The 22580-nt window shown below is 40.6% G+C and overlaps 1 protein-coding gene across 1 annotated transcript in view; it reads right to left on the reverse strand.

Annotated features, from left to right (window-relative positions):
- Window positions 1–22580, reverse strand: part of UTP20 (UTP20 small subunit processome component) — a 72018-nt gene that overhangs the window by 17922 nt on the left and 31516 nt on the right. Inside the window, exons 23-41 of the mRNA XM_075274627.1 lie at window positions 18447–18537; window positions 15810–15895; window positions 15242–15367; window positions 14537–14703; window positions 13944–14152; window positions 9556–9699; window positions 9379–9458; window positions 7805–8031; window positions 7572–7716; window positions 6538–6625; window positions 6007–6150; window positions 5869–5922; window positions 5629–5781; window positions 5052–5207; window positions 3874–4014; window positions 3631–3768; window positions 1653–1792; window positions 637–728; window positions 259–527 (exon numbers count right to left, since the gene is read on the reverse strand). Of these exons, the coding sequence (XP_075130728.1) occupies window positions 259–527; window positions 637–728; window positions 1653–1792; window positions 3631–3768; window positions 3874–4014; window positions 5052–5207; window positions 5629–5781; window positions 5869–5922; window positions 6007–6150; window positions 6538–6625; window positions 7572–7716; window positions 7805–8031; window positions 9379–9458; window positions 9556–9699; window positions 13944–14152; window positions 14537–14703; window positions 15242–15367; window positions 15810–15895; window positions 18447–18537 (2650 nt within the window). The remainder of the gene's footprint in view (window positions 1–258; window positions 528–636; window positions 729–1652; window positions 1793–3630; window positions 3769–3873; window positions 4015–5051; window positions 5208–5628; window positions 5782–5868; window positions 5923–6006; window positions 6151–6537; window positions 6626–7571; window positions 7717–7804; window positions 8032–9378; window positions 9459–9555; window positions 9700–13943; window positions 14153–14536; window positions 14704–15241; window positions 15368–15809; window positions 15896–18446; window positions 18538–22580) is intronic.

Raw genomic sequence — 22580 nt, forward strand, 5'->3', positions numbered from 1 at the left:
GTGTCACATTTATTACTTCCGAAAAACCATTTCCAAGTGCGGTAACTGAACACACATAGGCATCAATGTGCAGTTGGAAAGGATAATGAGAAATAAGTGCTGGCTAATATTATAAGAAATGTGGGGGGAACAAAAAAGGTAAAGTGATCACAGATCGGGAAACTAGAAAAAAAAAAAAGAAAAAAAGAAAAAAATGGGACACTGGAATATGACCTTACAGTAGGAAAGTCTCATACGATCCAACATAAAGAAACCAACCTTTGCATCAAGACATTTCTGCAGCTTTGGCATGATGCTGTTTGCCACAGTCTCTTGAATATGACTAATAAGTGATGCCAGATCTTCTTTGTTTTTTGGAAGAGATTTTAAGAAATGCTTGTTTTTGGGATTGTTGCCTGGCTTCTTACAAGGGGTCTCATCATCTTTATTGGTAGAAGCCACATCCTGAGTGTCCATCTGCTCATCCTCATCCACGTGCTCCAACTCCATTAGCTCATCCTCCACATTGTTCTCTGAATCTTTTATACCTATAAAACCAGCAAGAAGAGGGTCACAAATATCAAGTACCAAAAGACAAAAACATCGCTGACTGAATTGAAAGACTACAATAGTGTTTGTGAAATATAAAATGCCTACCAGTGTTACTGTCTTTTGTCTCAACTGCTTGAAGTTGCTTCTCCAGAGTTGCATGGTCAAAGTGAAAAGCATCGAGCACAGTCACCAATAAGCTGTACAGACGACACCAATAATATTAATCATTTCTCAACGTTTCACATTTGTGACTTGACAAGTTTACTTAACATGAAAATCAGAAACTATATCAGCCTTTTTACCCCCCCCAAACCGCTCATGTTCTTACAAAACGTTTATAACCCCACCTTTTAAACAACCCAGTTTCTACAAGGTTAAATCAGCAGGCACACAGAGCTCTTACTATATAAGAGCCCTCTGAAAGACTTTAAAAGGGTTGTCCAGGTCCTGAGGATGTTTAATATTGATGACCTATTCACAGGACACTTGAACCAATCATCTAATGCTGACCCTATACAAGTGAATGGGAGTGGGGTTGCAGTTCCAGATGTTTCCAGTCCATACACTGTAGCGGTGGCGCCTGAAACTTAAATCGTATCAAGACTGATTCCAGTTGTGTACTCAGTATATGGCTTTGGGCAGCTGCGTCAGCGGATCAATCCAGGGTTCGGGTGTAAGACCCAAACTGATCTCACACTGCTGACCTATCCTATGGACAAGTCATCAGTATCAAAAATCTCCAGTCCTGGACAAACTACTCTACAGGCCGTTTCATATAGTCATGTTTGGGCTGGGAAATACAGTGTTTGGGTTGGCCATATTTATCTGCCAAAATGTGGCTCAACTAAACTAAAAAGAACACAGCATGTCAGTCTAGACGAGTCACATTTGGTCCAGTAAATTCAATCTTTAGTCAATATAATGTTTTTCCTGGCCAGAACATGTGAAACAGTCCTTACGCAGTGCTGCTCAGCTCTTCTATGCCTTTATCAGCCTTTTCATTAGACCTTTATAAACCGATAAACATTTTTCGCATTTCTGTAATGCCTACTAAATTGTAGGGAACCTACGCCAAGTAAAATAAAACATATAAAAAATAAATAAATCACCAAACTCCTCACCTGACTCCCAGTTTTTGATTGATTTTTCCCATTTGGAGGACATGAATAAAATGTTTTAAATAATACATGTAAGCAGACCAGGACAAGTTTTTACATACAGAGCCAATCATTTCCACTGAGGCGTTGACCATATTTTCATGCTGAAAGACAAGAATACAAGAGTGACAGGATTCTATAACAAATACACATGAACGTTCCACACAACGTATTAAACATTACTAAATCTTCACCAAATAATAGCAAATAGAAGTCCGTGCTGTCCTTTTTTGTATAACTCCTAACATAATGTTCAGTCATTTCTGCATTATCTAGATTCCCTCCATAGGTAACACATATGGGATAACTACTAACAAGCTAACTACCGTATATGTCCCCTTCTCTATACCTAGAATGAGGAAATGTTGAGAAAATGAAGGGAGGGAGTCACTTCAAACAGTTATATCTCAGAGATCATAAAATGTACAAACTTGCTTTTAGTGTCATATGATACAGGAGATTCTTCCATGTAAGGTTACAGTGCTATTAATTAATTCAAGAGATATCACTTGTCGAAAACAAAGTCAGGATTAGGAGATTTCTATGCTGTTGTACGATATATAGAGTGTAAATCTCCTAATCCCAACTGTATTTTCAGTGATCTCTAGAAATAATTTAGACAGCGCTGTCACCTCAGTGTCATTTGAAAAAATAGAATTTACTGTTTAAAGGGATTCTACCACTAAAACACATTTTTTTCTAGTTAACACGTCGGAATAGCCTTTAAAAAGGCTATTCATCTCCTACCTGTGGAAGTGCTCAGCCATAGTGCGGGCACCGCAATTTCGCGCATGCGCAGTACGTTCGGCAATCTTCGCCGAACAGAGCGTACTGCGCAGGCGTCTGACAGACGCTGAAGAAGCAAGGGGAGGACACCGAAGACCAGAGAGGCGGCGCTGCGGTCGGTTTTCGAGCTGCAATGGGGACGCCCCCATCGCTGCTCCTGCGATGGGGACGCCCCCATCGCTGCGAGAGAACTAATTAGCATACCGGTACAAACCGGTATTTTGAACGAACGGCGCGGCGGAGAGCACTTCCACAGGTAGGAGGCGAATAGCCTTTTTAAAGGCTATTCCGACGTGTTAACTAGAAAAAAATGTGTTTTAGTGGTAGAATCCCTTTAAAATCACACTAAGAGTTTGTCCATTTTATAATGTCCAAGATATAACGGTTTGAAGTGACCCCTCCTCTCCTACCCTCATTGTCTCTACATATACCATAGCCACGTACTCCCGTACACAGTAACTTTCAATGAGAGGCAGAAAATATACAGAAGTACAGAAGCAAGGGAAAGAGTGAAAAAATGCAGGATCCAAATAATACATATTGCAAAATTTATTTTTGATACAAATACTGCCAGAAGTTGTCGGACAGTTTAGTTGCACTTTAATGGCAGTAACCTAAAGAAATACAATAACCTGCAAGATATTAATCACCTATAAGAAACAGAAGACTGGCAGGTGACTGCCACACACATACTGAGAGACAAGTAAGCCTCACAAAAGGGATAGTGAAGGTACAAGCAATTATGGTAATGATAATAAGAGCTAATGGTAATACCGCAGAAAGATAATAAACATTAACAGTACAATCCTGCTCAAACAATGGCATAATTGTAGGTAATATAAAGGCAGTCTATTCGGGAAAGAAGGTTTTTAGGGAACCCGCAAGCAGATTCATGCATTCATTCATAAACCTATGTTTTATTCAAACACTGCTGCGTTTTAGAGGAAACCTTTTTAAAATTTGACGGACAGGAGAGAAACGTCTGTCAAGCTCTCCTTCGGAAGAGACCTGTCAACCAATCCAAGGAGTGCTACAGCAGCGTTACAGAGCGAAGACGTAGCTCATTATGATGAGTGCCATCCTGCATCTCCTGCCTGAAGTCACAGCAGCTGAAAAGTTCCCTTTAAATCAAGGCTACATACTACTTACGACATACCTTATGCATATTCTCATCAAATATAGTGCTGGTTGCATATGGCATTATGTAATTCTGCAGGGATTTGGAGGACAGCATTATATTTCCTTCAGTCAAATTCTTTGCTAGCTTTCTCATTGCTCGTGCTCTCCTGTGAATCTAGAAAGAAGATTGATGAATAAGAAAAATGTTATACCAGTTTTCCCAAAAAGTCTAAGAAATTTCAAAAGTGAAAATATAGATATATAAAAACAGTACACATACCTGTATATGTTTCATATTCTCAAAGTAGTCCATTTCAGGATCATTGTAATCTGTGAGTTTAACTAAGTCTGAGAACTCTGGATGCTCTGGAAATATTCGGATCAAATTTGATAGCAGTGTAGTGTAATCCTGCTGAATAGTCTGTTAAAAGAAAAAAAAAAGATATCTAGAATGAGTTCACAACATCATAAAGATATTTGTTTCTAAGGCTGGCTACACGAGTTAGCTGTCGGCCAGATAGTCATTGGTAGGCCTCATAAGATAGGACCTCACCACTCCATGTTACTACCCTGCTCATCACAGACAGTGATAAGAACAATCTTCTCAGGACAGAGCATGGACTGGGGAGCTGCTTATTTACTTGCTTTTCCCCTCACTGCTAGGAATCTGTATCATGACATCTACCTTTTAATGTTATAAATATTGCTGCCCATGCTTTCTCCATGAAATGCAGGTGGAAAGCCTATCACCAGCTTGAATTCTATCCCTGCTCCCTTTGCTGGAGATGTAGCAGAAGCTGTACTGTATTCTACCGGATATGCATTATAAATGGACATGAGCGAGTACTGTTCGGATCAGCCGATCCGAACAGCACGCTCCATAGAAATGAATGGATGCACCTGGTACTTCCGTTTTGACGGCGGCTGGCCGCTTAACCCCGCGCGTGCTGGCTACGTCCATTATTTCTATGCGAGCGTGCTGTTCGGATCCGAACAGTACTCGCTCATCTCTAATTATAAACAAAGAAGTCTCACTATAATGACATGCACCGACCTATACATTTTGATTACTAGGGGGTTCTGTTAATAGCAGGAAACTGCGAGTTTTTAGCGATTTTTTTCAGGTGGTAGGAAAAAGAAGCAACATGCCCTATCTTGCCACGGATTCCACTGCCGAGTCAGGTGCGACGTCTGCGGCTCGAGACTCCCTCTTGATTAGGCCCATTCATTCAGGCCTAATCAGGAGTGGGATGCCGATGCACGGCATCCCAATGCGGCTAGCCGTGCGGAGAATTCACATGGCGGAAATGGTTTCCGATGTGTGAACATACCGTAAGACACAGTGAGCGATATATATTGGCCTTATTACAGTAATAAAATATTGCAGGTTTAATTAAATAAACATTACTATACATAAACATATATACTTAATAATACCAAAATATTACAACTACATACCTCAACTTTACTTTTAAGGCCAGTCTTCACGCTCTCAAGCAGAGTGCGCTGAATGATCTCCCTAAATTGTTCCTCCGTGTGCTTTACTGCTGCCAACTGCTTCATAATACCGGTAAGGAGAAGCCCTGCATTGTCACTCAAAGACATATCGCCAAGCTGAAACACAAAACAACTTACAGCATTAGGGTGCATGCACACTACGTAACGCCGGGCGTGTATGAGAGCCGTACACGCCGGCATTACGGCAGACTGCCGAACACTTCCCATTCACTTCAATGGGAGCGCTCGTAACAGCGGCGTTTACGAGCGCTCCCATTGAAGTGAATGGGAAGTGTTCGGCAGCCCTGCTGTAACGCCGGCGTGTACGGCTCTCATACACGCCCGGCGTTACGTAGTGTGCATGCACCCTAACATACTAAAACATACTATGACTTTTACGCTATAAGCCTTACAAAACTAGGGAGCTGGTTTAAACTACTTCACCCATGTTATGAGGAGGACTTAGCAATGAAATTACTGTTTTTATGTTAAATCCATAGAATGAACTAGAACCCTAAAAAGGAGAAGCACAATTTACCTGGATTGTGTAGAAACAGTTGTACATAAGTGGGAGAATGTAGTTCAGATCTATTGATTTCAGCTCTTTAACATAGGAAGCTGCTTTTTGGAAGGCTGTTAATCTGACATCAAAGTGTATATCATCCAAATGTCTCTGATCAAACGCATTCAACTGCACACAAAAAAAGAGAGAAGTAAGTTCAAGTCATACATCATCATATGAAAACCAAGGATCATTCAAAAACACATCGCTACAGACCTTGACAGCAACATCAGTGATGTACTCCAACTGAGGATCAAGTTCAGATAGGACCTGAAATCAATCAATAAACATATTAGTACTAAATAGAGATAGAGGTTCATAAGCAGAAACCAAGTCACGTGGTGCATACTGTACCTGAAAGGTAGTGCAAAGGGTTTGTCGGGATAACTTATTCTGAACAATAGCAAATAGCTTGGCCAGCGGCTTTAAGAAACTGGTAGGATTTAAACAGTGTCTTAGCAGGTTCTGCACAGTCTCTAGGATGTCCACTTCAGTGTCCTAATACAAGAAAAACCCGAGTTGTTAGGCAGCACACCTCTGATATTTTTTAACAAAAAAATAAATCTAAATTGTGATTGAACCCCTTTTCTGTAAAATTCAGTGTTATAACTTAGATCATCCATAAATGTATCAGTATTCATCCTGTATGGCTGAGTGATGGCTAAATATTCAGATGCAGGATTATTAAACCAGCTGCAATGAAACACCACCCCATTCACCTCATGCATTGGAAATCTACAAAGACCAGTATTTGGCGTGGATTTCTTTATAATTTTTAATTTAGATCATCCTTGCCCATAAGGTTGAAAGTCATAGATCCAACTCAATGCTAAAGTAACACGCAACACAATTTTATACAGAATGACAATATAACTTATCACTAACCTGAGCCAGGTTACTTTTATGCAAGTAGGATATAAGAAGCCCAATAAGGAGATTGCTCTGTTCTTTGTCTTGGATAAATTTGCTAATCCTGTGGATTTAAAAAAAAACAAAAAAAACAACAAAAAAAACCGAAACAAATGAAGTTAGTATTTATTTACCTGTAACTACTCTGTAATTAGGGAAGAAGAGTGAATAGTGACTTGCTCTCTGGAGGTCTCAGGGCGGGTTCACGCCTGCACCCGGTCTCCACTTTGTGGGTTTCCGTTTTCTGCTCAAGAAACTGGACAGCAGACGGAAACCCGGCAGTCAGTGTGAGCCCGTGAGCGTCTTGTGCCTTTCTGCGGCGAAAACTTTCTTTTTTTTTTAACCGGACACAAAGTCCTGCATGTCCGACTTTGTGTCTGGTTAAAAAAGAAAAACGGTTTTGCCGCGGAGAGGCACAAGACACTCACGGGTGGACACTTCAAGTGAATGGGTTTGAAAACTGACTGCTGGTTTCTGTCTCCTGTCCAGTTTCTTGGGCAGAAGACGGAAACCTGCAAAAAGGAGACTGGGCGCAGGTGTGATCCCGCCCTCACTGCGCCCATGTACTTTACAATCTAACCCAATGCCATTTTAGACTACTTTCATACTAAAATGTCAATATAAATTGTTCAGAGGATCAGAACACGAGACACAGAGAAAAGTGCCTGAGTGATCAGAACTATGAAGAGAGTAAAAGTAGCCTAATATTACAATGTTCCTGAAATTGATCTTAGACCTCTAGTAAGATGCATTCTGGAAAAAAAAACTTTCAATTCTGGAGTGAAAATACTGGATCGCTCAGCCCAACAAAACATTATTAAGAAGTCTAACTATACCCGACAGCTGCTTAGCAAACAGTAAGGTCCATACATTATTCACTATGGAATCCCTAATACGTAATTACAATGGATAATAGTTTTAATGCATCCTGGAAAAAGTATTATGCTGAAATTATCTTTATGCTAAGTATCTCCAAACTCTTTCTTTAGAATATCTCGTAATCAACTTACTTTGACAGGATACTCAGCTCCTTGCTGACTTGTTCATTAAATTTCTTCTTTTTCAGTTTCTCTGCCTTTTGCATGCTCTTGCAGAGATACTGAAGTAGCACCGGCACATGGGGTAAAACCAGCTTCACGCCAAAGGTTAGGAACTCTAAATTCAATAAAATATCCTCACATTAATATGGGTGGGCTACCAGGTATGCATAGCCAGCTAGAGTACTAATAAAGGTCTTGCTTACCCTCATTGATATCGGGGGCATCACACACAGCACAGCCATTGACAACCAGAGAAGGAAGAGCTTCAGTTTCTTCAAAGTCAGGGGTGTTCAGCAGGTTACTAGTTATATCTATGACTATACCGGCTGCTGCGTCTGATAAGTTTTTTGCACGCAGCAGAGCAAATGTATTCAGTAGGACATCAAACTCAGGCTGCCCAGGTTTTTGCTTAGCAAGTAAAGGAAAATACCTACAGAAACAGAGAACCATAATATTTCATAACAAATTCATCTCATTTGCATGATCATAGAAAGAAAAACATGTCAGGTTTCAGATCATTTTGGTTTGGTTTTGGGAGCATCACCAAAACCCAGTGTATCAACCCACAGACATAGAAGTCAGAGTCACCTGAATCAAACAGTGTTTTTCCCTTCCTTGTGAATTGATGCCTCCATTATAGAAATATCGCTGTTTTTAACAATATGCAAATAAGACCTTTGTAGCAATGAGGGTGTTACCTCTTAGGAGCAATGGCAATACCCTAATTGCTCCAAAGAGCTCAATTGCACAGTGAAAAATACTGTGATATCTCGGCAACAAAGGCATAGAAAAGGGAAAACACCGATTCTAGTGTCCCTAACTTACCTATTTGCGGGATGGTATGCTCAGTTCTGGTGGAATTTACTGAGATATATTATTGAAATACATAGTGAATACAGATTTATGGTGGTATACATATGCATTTGGCCCCATTTAAATGCCGATGTGTTCATCCCTGACTCAGATTTTTAACGAAGAAATTAAAAAGACAAAAAAAGAACAGATTTCATATAAAGTGTCTCAAGATGAGAATCAGTAGCATATAGTTCCTGATCAGCATGGAGATCCTACATATCCATAAGAAAGCACAGTGCAACCTCGTCTTTGAATCACAGTGATCTTAGGCTAAGTTCACAGGGAGTTTTTGGCTGCGTCCATACAGAGTTTTTTGGCCAGGAATTTGGTCAGGAAACTGACTCAAATTCCTCCTCCTAAAAACGCCTCACCATAGGACTGTACGGTGAGGTGTTTTTTGGAGGAGGAGTTTGAGTCAGTTTCCTGACCAAAAAAGCCTTAGGGGTAGTTCACACTGGGCCAAAGGGGTGGATTTTGACAGCGGAATCCACGTCATAATCCGCTCCTTTACAATGGTGGTCTATGGAGACCACTAGCGTTCTTTTTTTCCCGCTATCGGCAAGAAGCGAGCTGCCCTTTCTTCAGGCGGATTCCGCGGCTCGCTGGGCCACGACTTCCGCCTGACAGCCGCAACCTCTGGTGTCGGCCCATTCATTTGAGCCGACTCCAGGATGGGGGAAGCCGCGACCGCGATATCGTGGCAGGCGGGTTTTGACTATATTTTGACTTGGCTCCCCGAGTCAAAATATGGTCAAAATCCGCCCCTCCGTGTGAACGAGCCCTTACCCTCACCAGTCAGAAATTAGTAGTATATCCTATTGATCCAATCTATCTTGAGACAGTCCCAATAATAAAATACCTTATATAAGGAAAACAATTTCCAAAAACACACTAAACCCATTTCTGAGTTCAACTGTATTACCTGGAGGACTGACTCCAAACAAGATTCAGCTTTAGAACAAAAGAAGGAGAATGCTGACTTTCCAATGCAAGCCTGCAAATCTGTAATACATAATAAGAGAATTCACATCAGCTTAAAGCATAATTCCTAAAATCCATTCTCAATAGGAACGTAGTAAATTATTAAAATAATTTTTACCGTAGGCCAAACCACTGCGAAAAATACAGCATCAATCTCCTCCGGAGTGTAGGAATAGTTATCAAAATCACTGAAGAATTCTACTATGCGTTTCATTCCCAGACGCCTCAAGTTTTTAAGCGGATTAATAAATTTAAGTTGTATCTAGGAAAGAGATAAAGAAAAAAAACATTTAATATGAAATCGCATTTATGTTCAGTATTTATTACAATTGGGGGGCGGAGTATTCTTTAAAAATATGACTGATGAAATAGGATTTATATCTAAATATTAAAACGCTCTATGTGTTAATAAATCTGAAGTTCCAAAGTATTAGAAGGGGCAGGTTTACCAATGCCGTCTAAAAGTGAGACAGTGCAAACCTAAAATTAGGCAGTCTTAAAGCGGACCACCATTTATAAACAACTCCCCCTTTTATAGGCGGATCATCGACACCAACAACACGCAGACCAAGTCGCAGGCAGAGGCTACTTCTATATAAAGCAAGTCTGAGTGAAGATGAGGAGGAAAGCAGTCTAATAAGTGGAGAAGGGAACAGATATCTTTAAACGGGAGTCTGTCACCCAAACCCAGCACAGCAAATACAGACAGAGAAGTCTGGCTCACCAGAATCAGTGTTTTCCCCCTTGGGAACTGGTGCCTCCGTTGAAGAGATATCATTATTTTTGTCAATATGCAAATGATCCCTTTGGAGCAATGAATGGCAATACTGAAGCATATTGAAGTAAAAAGTGATATCTTGGCAACATTTTCACAAGGGAAAACTCCTGATTCAAATGATCCTAACTTATCTGAAGGTTGATGTGCTGGATTCATTAACTGGTTTTATTTCCAAAAAACAAAGGCACCAAAATGTGGGCTCCAATGCACGTGCGACCACCTTACACTGAACATAATAGGTGGACTTTCTAATAGCAAATGGAAAGAACATCTGTTGGCGCCATTTAAAGTACCTCATGGGGCAATAAGAACATTTGTTTGCAGCTCTGGTGCTATGTACTGTAAGTATACAGCGTGGGGATGGTATGGATACTACAGCCAACACTTTTGGTCGTTTATCTCCTTAGATGCCACAGTCAAAAGGAAATAAAGAATAGGAAACAATGGCTGTAACGTGAACTCAAGGAGCCTTAGCTGCTGAACAAGCAAATGAAAAGACCAGGGAATGCAGGACTTTAAAGGATTCTGCAATGGAGGCTCCTTATGGAGTCTCTAATGTAGATGTGAACTTAGCCTTAGCTGCATCTCAGTAAATAAGTTCCTACTGGGGTCATAAACACAATGACAAAGTTTAAAGATTTTCAGCATTTAGACTCTCGGGGTCGGTAAGAAACTGGCTCTAAAAAGTGGAAATGTAACTAATTCATCTTTTCCCTGATCTAGCTAGAGCCAGTTCCCTAATCATTACCCACATTGAAGCCTGTGGTATTTAACTTATTGAACTTTTTACACCTTGCTGTCTAATGAAGCGATAAATGACCGCCACAAATGACTGCCTGGCATACGAGGCACATATCTACAAGTTACTGACTCTGAAAACCTCTTGTAAAACAAAGTTAAACAATTCTGAGTATAGACATTACATGTAGTTCAATGTAAGGCTGTTTATAATAATGTTTATAAAAGTTCTGTGAACAAGTAACATGTAGTGATTACTGGAACTAAAAAAACACGTCCAAGTGAATTTTACAAATCCCATTCACGCCATTCCAAATTAGATTAACTCTTTTATTAACTGGCTATAGGAGGTTGGACGGCACAGAAAAATACAACAAAATTTTCTAAGAGGAAACTTTCCAAAACAGGTATCAAATACTAAATGGGGTGCACAAATTAATTTAGTATATAAGCCCCACCTTTAAAGGGTACCTTTCATGTCCTCAGAGATGGGTGGTATTAAATACTGCTAGAAAGATGACAGTGTGCTTAATTTTTATGGTATGCAACTGGGTGCTGGAGATATCGCTGCCATTGGTTTCAGCAACAATGTCTTTCCACTGTCAGAAAGGCGGGCCTAACAGTCTAGCTTTACCACTGGGCTGTGATGAACGCCTCCCCGAAAGTACCGTTCTATAGCCTTGAATGGTTCAGGGGAGTAAGGGGGTGAATGGATGCATTCTTCACAGCCCAGTGATGACGCTAAGCTGTAAGGCCAATTTTTCTGATAGTGGAGAGATATCAGTGCCAAAACTAACAGCAGCGATATCTATGGCACATACCAACAAAGCTGACAGTGCGCTGTCTGCCCATCTCTGAGGACATGAAAGGTCCTCCGTAATTAATGCCCATAGCCTGTGCAGCAGGCAGTGCTGCTATAGTCATGCAGAAAGCTGCCATAATCGACCAGTGACATACAAAAAACAATTAAAGAACATATTGTTGTCAATCATTCTGTGGCTGTTTGGGCAGACCATAGAGAACCCAGGAGGCTTCACACCTACAGTGTGACTAGCGACAGACTGCTATGGAATTGGTCATGAGCCACATTCATAAACTGCTTTGTAGCCAATACAGATCTTGTTGTCTGCACTTTAGGCTGGTATGTTAGCTATATTTAAGGGGTTTTGTCATTACAGCCAGTTATTCTCCATCCACAGGATAGGGGATAAGTATGAGATCACTGGACGTTTGACCGTTGAGACCCACAGTAATCAGGAGAACATGACCTGGAAGGTCCCCCTGCATCTTCCATGTGAATGAAGAGAGTTTGCTTGTCCGACCCTCGCTCCATTCACTTATATGAGGTTGCCGGAGGTTCCAGAACCACCATAGAAGTGAATAGAGTGTTGTCCAGGGGAACTTTCCGGACCCTGTTCGCTTGATCACTGGGGTCCCAGTGGTTGAACCCCCGGCAATTTGATACCTATCCACCATCATGTGGATAGAGAATAAGTGTCTGTAGTGAATAAAACCTGACAGCTTTTCCAAAACGAAGGGCTTCATTTGCATTTCCACCAGCAGTTAATGGGCCTTTACTTTCATGAGCTACATTCTGAGAAGTACAATCTTAATATCAGCACTATTTAGTGGGCACCCAGACAGAAAATCGATAACAGTAGATCTATTAAGTTTGTTTCACACCAGCACATAAATTGCTGAGCACCGAGACAGCAAGTGCATGCTTTTCTTATCAGGAGGTTTTGATAGGAATGATCATTTGTGCAATTTGTTTTTCACCCCCTCTAACAGTTTACATTACAATCTACAGTATATCGCCTGTTTACAGGAAGGTATATGCTGCAGACAAACAATGAATTTATGTCAATTTCAAATATGTGGTCAATGGAAAATAAGTAATTTACCACTTGCCAATTGAAAGCTGGACAATTCACACTGGGCAATGACTGGGAAGAATTGTTTGGCTGATTATCAACCAATATTAAATGCCCTTAAAGGGGTTTTCAGGCCCAAATTAATTTTTATGCTATTAACATATTCACAGAAAGACTCATCAGTATGTGATTCTGTTGGGGTTCAACACCCGGACCCCACACAGATCAGTTGTTCCCGCAGTCTCCAGGCGACGGATGCTGCAAGTGGAAGGGAAGCACATGTTGCACCACTTCTATTCAAGTAATAGGACTACTGAAACAGTCCTGTCCACTGCACCGTAATGGTTTCAGGGAAGTGCAGCGCCACTCCTATTACTTGAACTGCAGTCGTGCTGCACAAGCTCCCTGTCAACTAACACCTTCCCGCACCTACAGGCTGCTAGCGCTGCTGATATGTGCAGGGTCCAGGTGTCAGACCCCCACAGATCAAATATTGAGGACCTATCAGTTTGGCGCTAGCCCACTTTAAAGGGGTTATCCAGTTTTTTTTAAAATAAATATTGTCAAAACAGCAGGATGAATCAATACACAACATTTCCTAATATATATCCTTTTTAAATTTGGCAAAGTTTATCTGATTTATTTTCAGGTCTTAGACCTTAGAGTGATGTCTTGTTTGTAAGCTCAGAACTCCACCCTGAAAGCAATTCCAGCAGCAAACGAAGCATCACAGAAGCATGTGACCTCAGATACTGTAATGATTTATTACCGGTGATTTCATTGTACGGGAGAATGGACAAGGGAGGGGTACACACAGAGTGAGAGCAGGCAGATGAATTATAGGAAATGTAGTTTGTCCACAGATTCACCGCATGTATATAACAGTCATTAAAGGAGCAGCAAATAAAATAAAGCAAAGGATGCACAAGGGAACAGTAAGTATATAGCATGGCTGTGGATGTATATGCATATCATTTTTGAAAGCTAGAAAACCCCTTTAACAATCAGTACATGTAATCTCAATACAGAATACAGATTATATTATCTGAACCCTATGTAGACTTGGTGAAAACAAAGGATTATTAAAAGTATAAAGGTTATAAAACTAGAACTTACTTTTTCCTTCTGTTCAAGAACACGAGATACGGTGGCTGTCATGCAAAGTAAAATCTGGAGTATTTCTGGTAAGTACGGGCTGATCAGGTGACCTAAATGTTTAAGAACAACCTCCAAACTATTGAATATGCTATGCTGCCGTCCAAGAGGAAGAACCTTAGAGAGGTCCACTTGTTCTACAGACTGCTGCACCAGAGCCAGACAGCTTCCTGCAAAGTAGAAAGAAACTAAATATCAACCGGGAAATAAAAGAGGAGATGAGACTTCTATATCATGGCATAAAACAATTTTTGTGTTCAAGCGCTGGGTATTGTCTGATGATACCATACCTTAAAAAAAAAATAAATAAAAATAAAAAAAAAAATTGAGATTTGATCCACATTAAATTTCAGCAAGTTTTGTGTTTGATCCTTTTCCTTGTGTCCTACAATCATGACCCCCTCAGAGCGAAGGGCCACTAAGTCTTTATCTACATTGCCTACAACGTCTGGTTGGCCACAGCCTTCCCTGGTCATAGCAAGCTTCAGTTGCAAAATGGGTGTATGCCAACAACAGGTGAATAAAAGATGTGCATGCAGTGAACAATATGATACCTTCTTTCAGATGTTTCACTGGCTCATACAGAAGATCTAGGAACATCCGAATCTCTTCCATCTGGGAACCAGCTAAGAAACGAAGAACAATTGACATTCGTGTGCCAGCAGCTGCCTTGCCCTGGGTTTTGCTACCAGTTTTACTTCTCATACGTCCATATAATATTCTATAAGGGAGAGAAAAATACACAATCATCCATGGGTAACGTGGCATATATAATGTTCGTAACTGCATTGTATCAGAAGCATGATTGTGTATTTATGGGTAGTGGTCACAAAAAACATGCCAAGAATATGGTTTGCGGTTCATTTAACCCTTCGTCCTATAAAAAGGTTAACAAGGTAAAGGGACAAACATTCATTGCTGCTTATGGAGAAGACTCAGCAAATTTTGGCGAGTTTAATGCAAAAGCTAATATACCGTATATGTGGTACACTATGCATTTTAGATTGCTCTGGTGATTCCTTTGAACTATAGCCACCATATATGCCACAGACAAAATTCTAGAAGGACAAGCTCAGTCCCCCGGGGAAGGGAGAGTAAATACATTCTTAAAACCATTAAGTGAATCATAAAGTCAGGTGTTAAGGAAGGACCACATTAGTAGGAATGGCAATATATAAGAACTGCAGAATGCAGGGAAAAAGCCATTTAGAGCATTTCTATTGGAGTATTGCACTTGTTGTCAGTCTACTAGGACTTACCTCATGAGCACAGGCATTAGGTCTGCTCTGTGCATAGGCTTGACTATGGAGCTTTCCTCAGAGATGCTGAAATGGACAATTTCCTCCTTAAAATGTTTATCTTCCAACAACCTTTGCAAATTTTCTCTGTAAGACATGAAAACACATTTTACCAAAATTTCAGGACAATAAAAATGCAAACAATTCATTATGTTCTGCAAACACAAATGGTTATACAGCAATCCATACAGTATGTGGAACTATTAAAAATAGCCATTTTATCAGATTACATTAGGCAATATAACTACCAAATGTTAGGTTAGAAAGGGACTAGGACAGGAGGATGGTTGGACTTGGGCCTTAAATCTAGGTGGATGGAAGTAAATACTTTGCAGAAGAAGAGATGGGGTAGAGGTCCATAGTGAGAGGAGGAACACAAGATATGGAACTGTAAGATTCATACAACAATACAGTAAAATGGAAAAAAAAATCATATAAAAAGGTATTTTAGTAACAAGAAGCGTCGACTGCATGGTTCTCTCATGCGCTTTCACGCTCTCAAATCAATAAACAATGCAGAAATAGTTACTTGTAGGGTAGAATATGGGGGTGCTTGTAGCTCAGCACACAGTCCAAGGCAACCTTCTGTACGTTCTGATCTTGATGAGACAACAGCTGGAGAGAAAAGGTGAGAAGTGAATCAAGCACCAGAAAATATTTGCCACATCTTTGCTCTATAACCTCTGCAGGAAGCCAAAATTATTTTAATGTTAGTTGTTTTATGTAAAACTAACACATTCTGTTAGATTTTTTAGTTTTTTATGTATCAAAAAAAGGCTTATAGGATGTATAATTTTGTTGTGGTGTCTGCGGCAGATATCTGAATTAGCATTCGGCTTCAGGCATGGTTACTACTGCAAATCGCACACAGTTTAACCCAATTTAATGGGACACCAACAGTGGATTTAATTTGCATAATGTACTGGTAAAAGTTATATTTCATGGCAAGATGAGTGCCAAAGACTAGCCGCCATAAAAGCATAAGTCATTTTTCTTACAAGCCTGACAATTATGCCATTTCTTACTAAGGGAGCCTTCACACGATGTAACGCTACGCTCATTCTGATCGTAAAAACACGTTCAGAATGAGCGCGTAAAAAGCAGCTCCCATTGACTTGAATTGGAGCTGGCACACGTGCGCTCCCCATTGAAATCAATGGGAGGCTTTTTTTCCTATGCTTTCAATATATTACGCGCGTATCACATTGAAAGCATAGGGAAAAAAGCCTCCCATTGATTTCAATGGGGAGCGCACGTATGCCGGCTCCCATTCAAGTCAATGGGAGCTGCTTTTTACGTACTCATTCTGAACGCGTTTTTACGATCAGAATGAGCGCAGCGTTACATCGTGTGAAGGCTCCCTAACATGACAAAGAACAAAAACCAACCTTAGTTATACACTCCAGACAATTTTTTTTAATGTCTACACAAATGTGGCAGCCCTCTAACCCAATATTTATTCTCCATGGACCTGCAGTGCTGTATGCTCTACACTGGGAAAGACAAGCCATGTAATACGGATCTGAAATATTGTATGTATTCTCAGGAATCCAGGACTGTCTCAACAAATCCTGGAACAGTTAGCACAGGGCTGGGCGACATGAAACTCCCGATCCATATTAGTATTATATTAAAAGAAATTATGAAAAGTGCAAATAAAATCTACACTTGTTTTCATTCATGATACTTATACTAGAGATTAATATATAACAAACCAGTACAGTAATATACTGCACATATGGACTAAACTTGGACTTAAAACATTAGTAGTAGACTATTATGTGTGTTACATGGTAGAGTTATACATTCTCTAAACTCAAACTGGAAAACATCACAGTATAGCTAAAGTGCACAGATGGCATTAACTTAAATGGGCTCATATATCTTTATTGACACACAGCAGTGAGGGTAATAAAATTATACAGCAATATCAATCACAGGACAACATTGGAGGTCACGTGCTGGCGCCTGACAGGGGTTAATGCTGAGTAAATGGTATGCTGTCAGGTACGTTAAAAGAAGTACCGTATTTTTCGGACTATAAGACGCACTGGACTAGGTTTTAGAGGAGAAAAATAGGGAAAAAAAATTTTCAGGCAAAAAATGGTAAAATATTTAATATATGGGAGTTGTAGTTTTGGAACAGCTGCAAGGCCACATTGACAGGTGACCCTGCAGCTGTACGGGGATGTATAGGGCGTTTTTTTGTGGGGCCAGGTGTAGACCGGGCATTTTCAGACACAGGGATACCTAATGTATATGTTTCACAGTAATGTTATACTTTTATATGTATTCTAGGGAAAGGAGGTGAACTTTTATTTATTTTATTTTTTATTATATTTTTTTAAGTGTTTTTTTTTTTTTTTTTTACTATTTTAATATCCCCCGCCTAGGGGGCTTGAACCTGCAATCGATTGCAAGTCCCATAGACGGCAATACAAGTGTATTGCCGTCTATGGGAGATTCTATACATTACTATCGCGGAGGGTCATAGACCAGCCGCGATAGTAATATATATCTATGACAAGCCTCGGAGCCTTCATTAGGCTCCCGGCTGTCATCGGAACAGGTCGGCTCCTGCGGCCTCGCCGTGCAGGAGCCGGCCTGCATCACTAAAGGTATGAGGCCGGGGGGGGGGGGGGGGGCTAACTGACTGCCAGGACCTGCGGTGGAGGAGTGGGTTTGCAGCATGGCCGCGCGCTACTGCCACCGCTGGTTTTCTTCAGCGGCAGTAGCGCGGCAATCTGCAGGCCCCGGCAGCTAAGACAGTCCCCGGCATCTGCTGTAATAGACCGGTGGATGCCGGGGAGTGTCTTAGCTGCCGGGGCCTGCAGATTGTCACACTTCTGCCGCTGAAGAAAACCAGCGGTGGCAGTAGCGCGGCAATCTACAGGCCCCGGCAGCTAAGACACTCCCCGGCATCCGCCGGTCTATTACAGCAGATGCCGGGGAGTGTCTTAGCTGCCGGGGCCTGCGGATTGCCGCGCTACTGCCGCTGAAGAAAACCAGCGGTGGCAGTAGCGCGGCCCTGCTGCAAACCCACATTCAGACTATAAGACGCACCCTCATTTTCCTCCGAAATTTGGGGGGAAAAAAGTGCGTCTTATAGTCCGAAAAATACGGTAAATTCAGTTATGGATACATGGATGTCATGCTGGGCCATTACCTGCGTATAGAGCTCATGTAACTTGTGTTCCAGATATAATGAACGTGGATTTGAAAACTTGGAAAAAACTCCTAAATGAGCAATAAGTTGCCTACAAATTAAGGGAAAAAAAAGGTTAAAAAAAAATGATAAATTCCAGAAAAAGACAATTTTTAGGATAAATTAGTAGATTACCATATTTTGCAGACATAACACAAAAGGGGGTCTAACACCAGAACCCAGTATATCAACTCAGCCCTGCAGATAGATAGATGAGGGCAATCTGATTCAAACATTGTTTTCTCCTTGTAATTGGAACCCTCCATTGCAGAAATTCAGATATCTTTTTTTGGAGTAACGGTTACTCCAAAGTAGTAACAGAAACCACCCCCATTGCTCATTCACAGAGCTCATTTGCCCCTATAAAAACAGCAACTTTCTAGACAATAGAGGTAGAGACTCAAAAGGAGAAAACCCAATGTATTTCAGGTGGCCCTAACCTATCGATCTGTACACCTAGGTATGGATATTAATAACTGTTCAATGGCATTAATCTGTGAGTGTCCCCCACCCTGGTTTCAGCACTGAAATCATGAAAAGAAAAGTCAGGCGGCTATTTTCTCCCAAGAATCGGGAATTAATTTCAATCACTGGAAAATGTGCAGCATATACATTATAGTTTCCTATTGGACGTCGGCAGGGCAGTGCTGTGGAGTTAGTAGGCCCAACCATATACTCCTCTATTTCCTATGCGCCCAATTCTCACTTATTCATAAATTACTGACAGCCGCAGTTATTCAGAAACAGTAAAGATCCTGTAACTCATTACAAATCTGGTGACTGAATTCCTATGAAAGTTGTGAGAGTGTGAAGGGTGTAGTCTGGGAGGACAAGTATATTCCAGCCAGGCAGCTAAAGGGTGTGTGGTGAGACCCACACCAGGGAGGTCAGCTGACTAATCAGGCCCTAATAACAGTCTGAGGGTGAAGACTGTGAAGGGTGGTACCACACAGACAAAGCTGACCTGTCCAGACCGGAACTCCAAAGCAGGTACTGTGCCACCCGTTGATGTTGCCAAGATGGGAGACTGGTAGCCAGTCTCCTGTATAGTCAGGGAAAAGTTTCCTTACGTTTAAGTTAGTTTCTCAGCCGAGAAGGGTTTTGTTTTGTTTATTCTGTGGCTTTGCAAAAGCAGTGTATGCGCTACATGTGAATAAAGCCTGAACTCGTGTGCAATCCAGTGTCTGTGTCCCTGTTTCCTGCACTGCTGCAAGCATCTACCTGAGCGATTCCCCACAAAGTATATAAACAAACTATGCATCGGATTAATCATAAAATATCAATAATTGTATAATATAATCAAAATAATCAATCATTTTATTTTGATAGAAAAGACTTCTGACTCCATCTCTATAGCCCTGCAGCAAGGTGTACTTTAACGCAGATTTTGTGGGGGAAAAAAAATTAATTTACTCGTTACTTATACTTCTAACCAAACGTGACAAAACCTAATTGTGTTTAATGGCTTAAGTTATTCATTTAACTTTTATAATTGTTTGAATACATAGACAGTGGTGACCATATGGGGATGTATCCCTGATACTGTCCAGTCACTGCTATCAGTGGAGCAGAGAAACTACACAACAGAGTTCTAAAAGAAAGGGATCCAATACTGTAATTTGAGGCGCAGCAAATATACCGATGAGCTATATGTGCCTGTCTAAATAGTGACGGCAATGATGGACTCCCATGATAAAGCCATGATCCTGTTCTTCACAGAGACCCCTAAGTTCCCAGAAAGGCATAACAACAACTCAATTATCAAGATATATAGATGTTAAAGAGGAGGGGTCTCCCATTACAAAGTAGTGTAAAAGGCAATTTCGCCACAATTGATTCCTGTGCTATAAAGCTTAGGTCTAGGCGGGGGGCCCCATAATTTTTTTCAATGGCATGCTGTATTTTTTTTTTTAAAAGTCAAAGATGAAGTAGTCCGTGTGCCAAGCAAGAATTGTAAGGATGTTTAGGTCACATGAAAGCCATAGAACACAATTCAGATCATCAACCAATAATAAAACTTCCAGTTCAAGGTGATCCTTGTTCCAGATTTTGTTTGCCAAGATGATTCTTGGATATGGCTTTTGGTTGAACACAGAAGGCTTCACAATGTTTTTAGCTGCTTTGTAAACGCAGTGGGAAAAAACCCAAAAAAACCACTGCGCTTTACAATACCAGCAAAGGGAATGAAATTTCACTAATCTCATCCACACATTATGGAAACAAATGAGCTACGGAAATCTGAGCTTTCAAAAACACATTAATGTTTGAAAAAACCAGAATGTTCATCTCAGAAATAGAATTGTGACCAATTACCTATTTATTCAATAGAAGAAAAAGAAAAAACGCAGCCAAAAAAAAAAAGACTTGTTTTCGTTGCGTTTACTTTCTGCAGTGTTTCTTACATTTTGCTTTGCTTTATGAGGGTAGAGGAAACCCCTCGCACAAGTTGAATAAGCCCATACAAATCTGTCTAACCTTATTTAAGTGATCAAACGCCCATTTTAATGTGTCCAAATGACACCAGCACCGGGGGTTGCTGACCCCTGGTCTAGGTGAGCATCTGAAATGTGGATATGTACCGTAACTGTTTACTAAGAACCATAAGAAAGTTAATGCCTTAAGCACAGAAACTGAGCTAAAACTGCTCATTCGGAAAATATGTGTGCGACTCGGGAGATAACTAACCTAAAAATGCCGTAAGTTAATGAGGCTGTGAGATGAGGGAGAAAAGTGTGAAAACAGTAACCTGACTGCAGATGCCGGTCTATGACGCATGTTCTAATGACTGTACAATACCAAGGAATTATACACACAGAATTACACAGCAATTCACTTCATATTTGTGGCTTACTATAAGTTTCTAATATTACTTGCACACTGAAAGCATTTTCATGGTTAATCTGTCTACGCTCGTGTTACCAAGACCACCACGGTATTATTCATGAAACGTGACAATAAGCCTATGTCCTCTAGTGTTACTGAATACAATTCATATACTGCTTTGTAAAAATGTGACTACATCTCTGATGTCAGGTTAGGTGCTGCAGTGTCAGCTACTGGTTGGACAGACTGAAGGACGGACATAGGTGACTGCATGGCAGTAGCACTTGGCTAGCTGACAATAGTTACCAGCCACATAGTAGCGTAGTGGAAATCACTGAAGTGAAGTCACTTAATGTGTGAGGAATAAGAAGCTGCATCTTCTTTCTTGATTACACCTTCATGCGTCATTATACATTATTATACATCAACTCTGCCTTTTAAATTGACATTTATTTTTATTAGGAAGTCTCAATTAAACTTGCACCAGTCTCAGTATTATTACTGGAGTACTAAGTGATTATTGTCAGAAGATAAATTGTGTTACAAACCCTTAAAAGGGTTTTCCATTATATATATAAAATATGGTTCCCATCCTGGGGATATGGGAAAATCTCCTTAGACTAAGACTCCACAGTGCGGAAACCCAAATTTTTAGAGAAGAAAAGGAACACTCGTCACACAAGTAAACTGGTGCTCGAGAGGAAGATGGACTTCCAGAAGTGTGATACTTATCGATCAGAGTCCGTTATAGCATAACCCTTAAAATTGCTACACTCAACAACCTTAAAGGGGCTCTATCACTGGGAAAAATCATCACATCCTTGCATAGGCTTTAGAAATGCTATTCCACACCTATCTTTAGTATGTAGATTGCCTCAATGGTTTATGAATAAGTCCGTTCATTCATATGCTAATTAGACTGGTGCACGATACATCGTGCACTCCTCTCCTATTGTTTCCTATGGGAGGCTGCTGATGATGATGACTCAGCTTCCTGTTTGCCTCATACACATAGGAGATAATAGAAGAGAGGAGGCTGCTGGGAATTTCCTGTACTATACATTACAATATTAGAACGATCTAATGATTTTTTCCATGTGAAATTGGAATAGCTTTAGTTTACATACTAAAGTACTAACACATGGATAAGTGATCAATGATAACAACTTGAATAGTCAGCCATTATATGCAACCAGACTCCCTTACAATACTAGAACCCTTCAGTGGTTTCTCCACTTGAAATATTAATAGTCTTAGTGTACATACTTGAGT

The sequence above is a fragment of the Leptodactylus fuscus genome, chromosome 5 (assembly GCF_031893055.1).
Source record: "Leptodactylus fuscus isolate aLepFus1 chromosome 5, aLepFus1.hap2, whole genome shotgun sequence".
Taxonomy (NCBI): Eukaryota; Metazoa; Chordata; class Amphibia; order Anura; family Leptodactylidae; genus Leptodactylus; species Leptodactylus fuscus.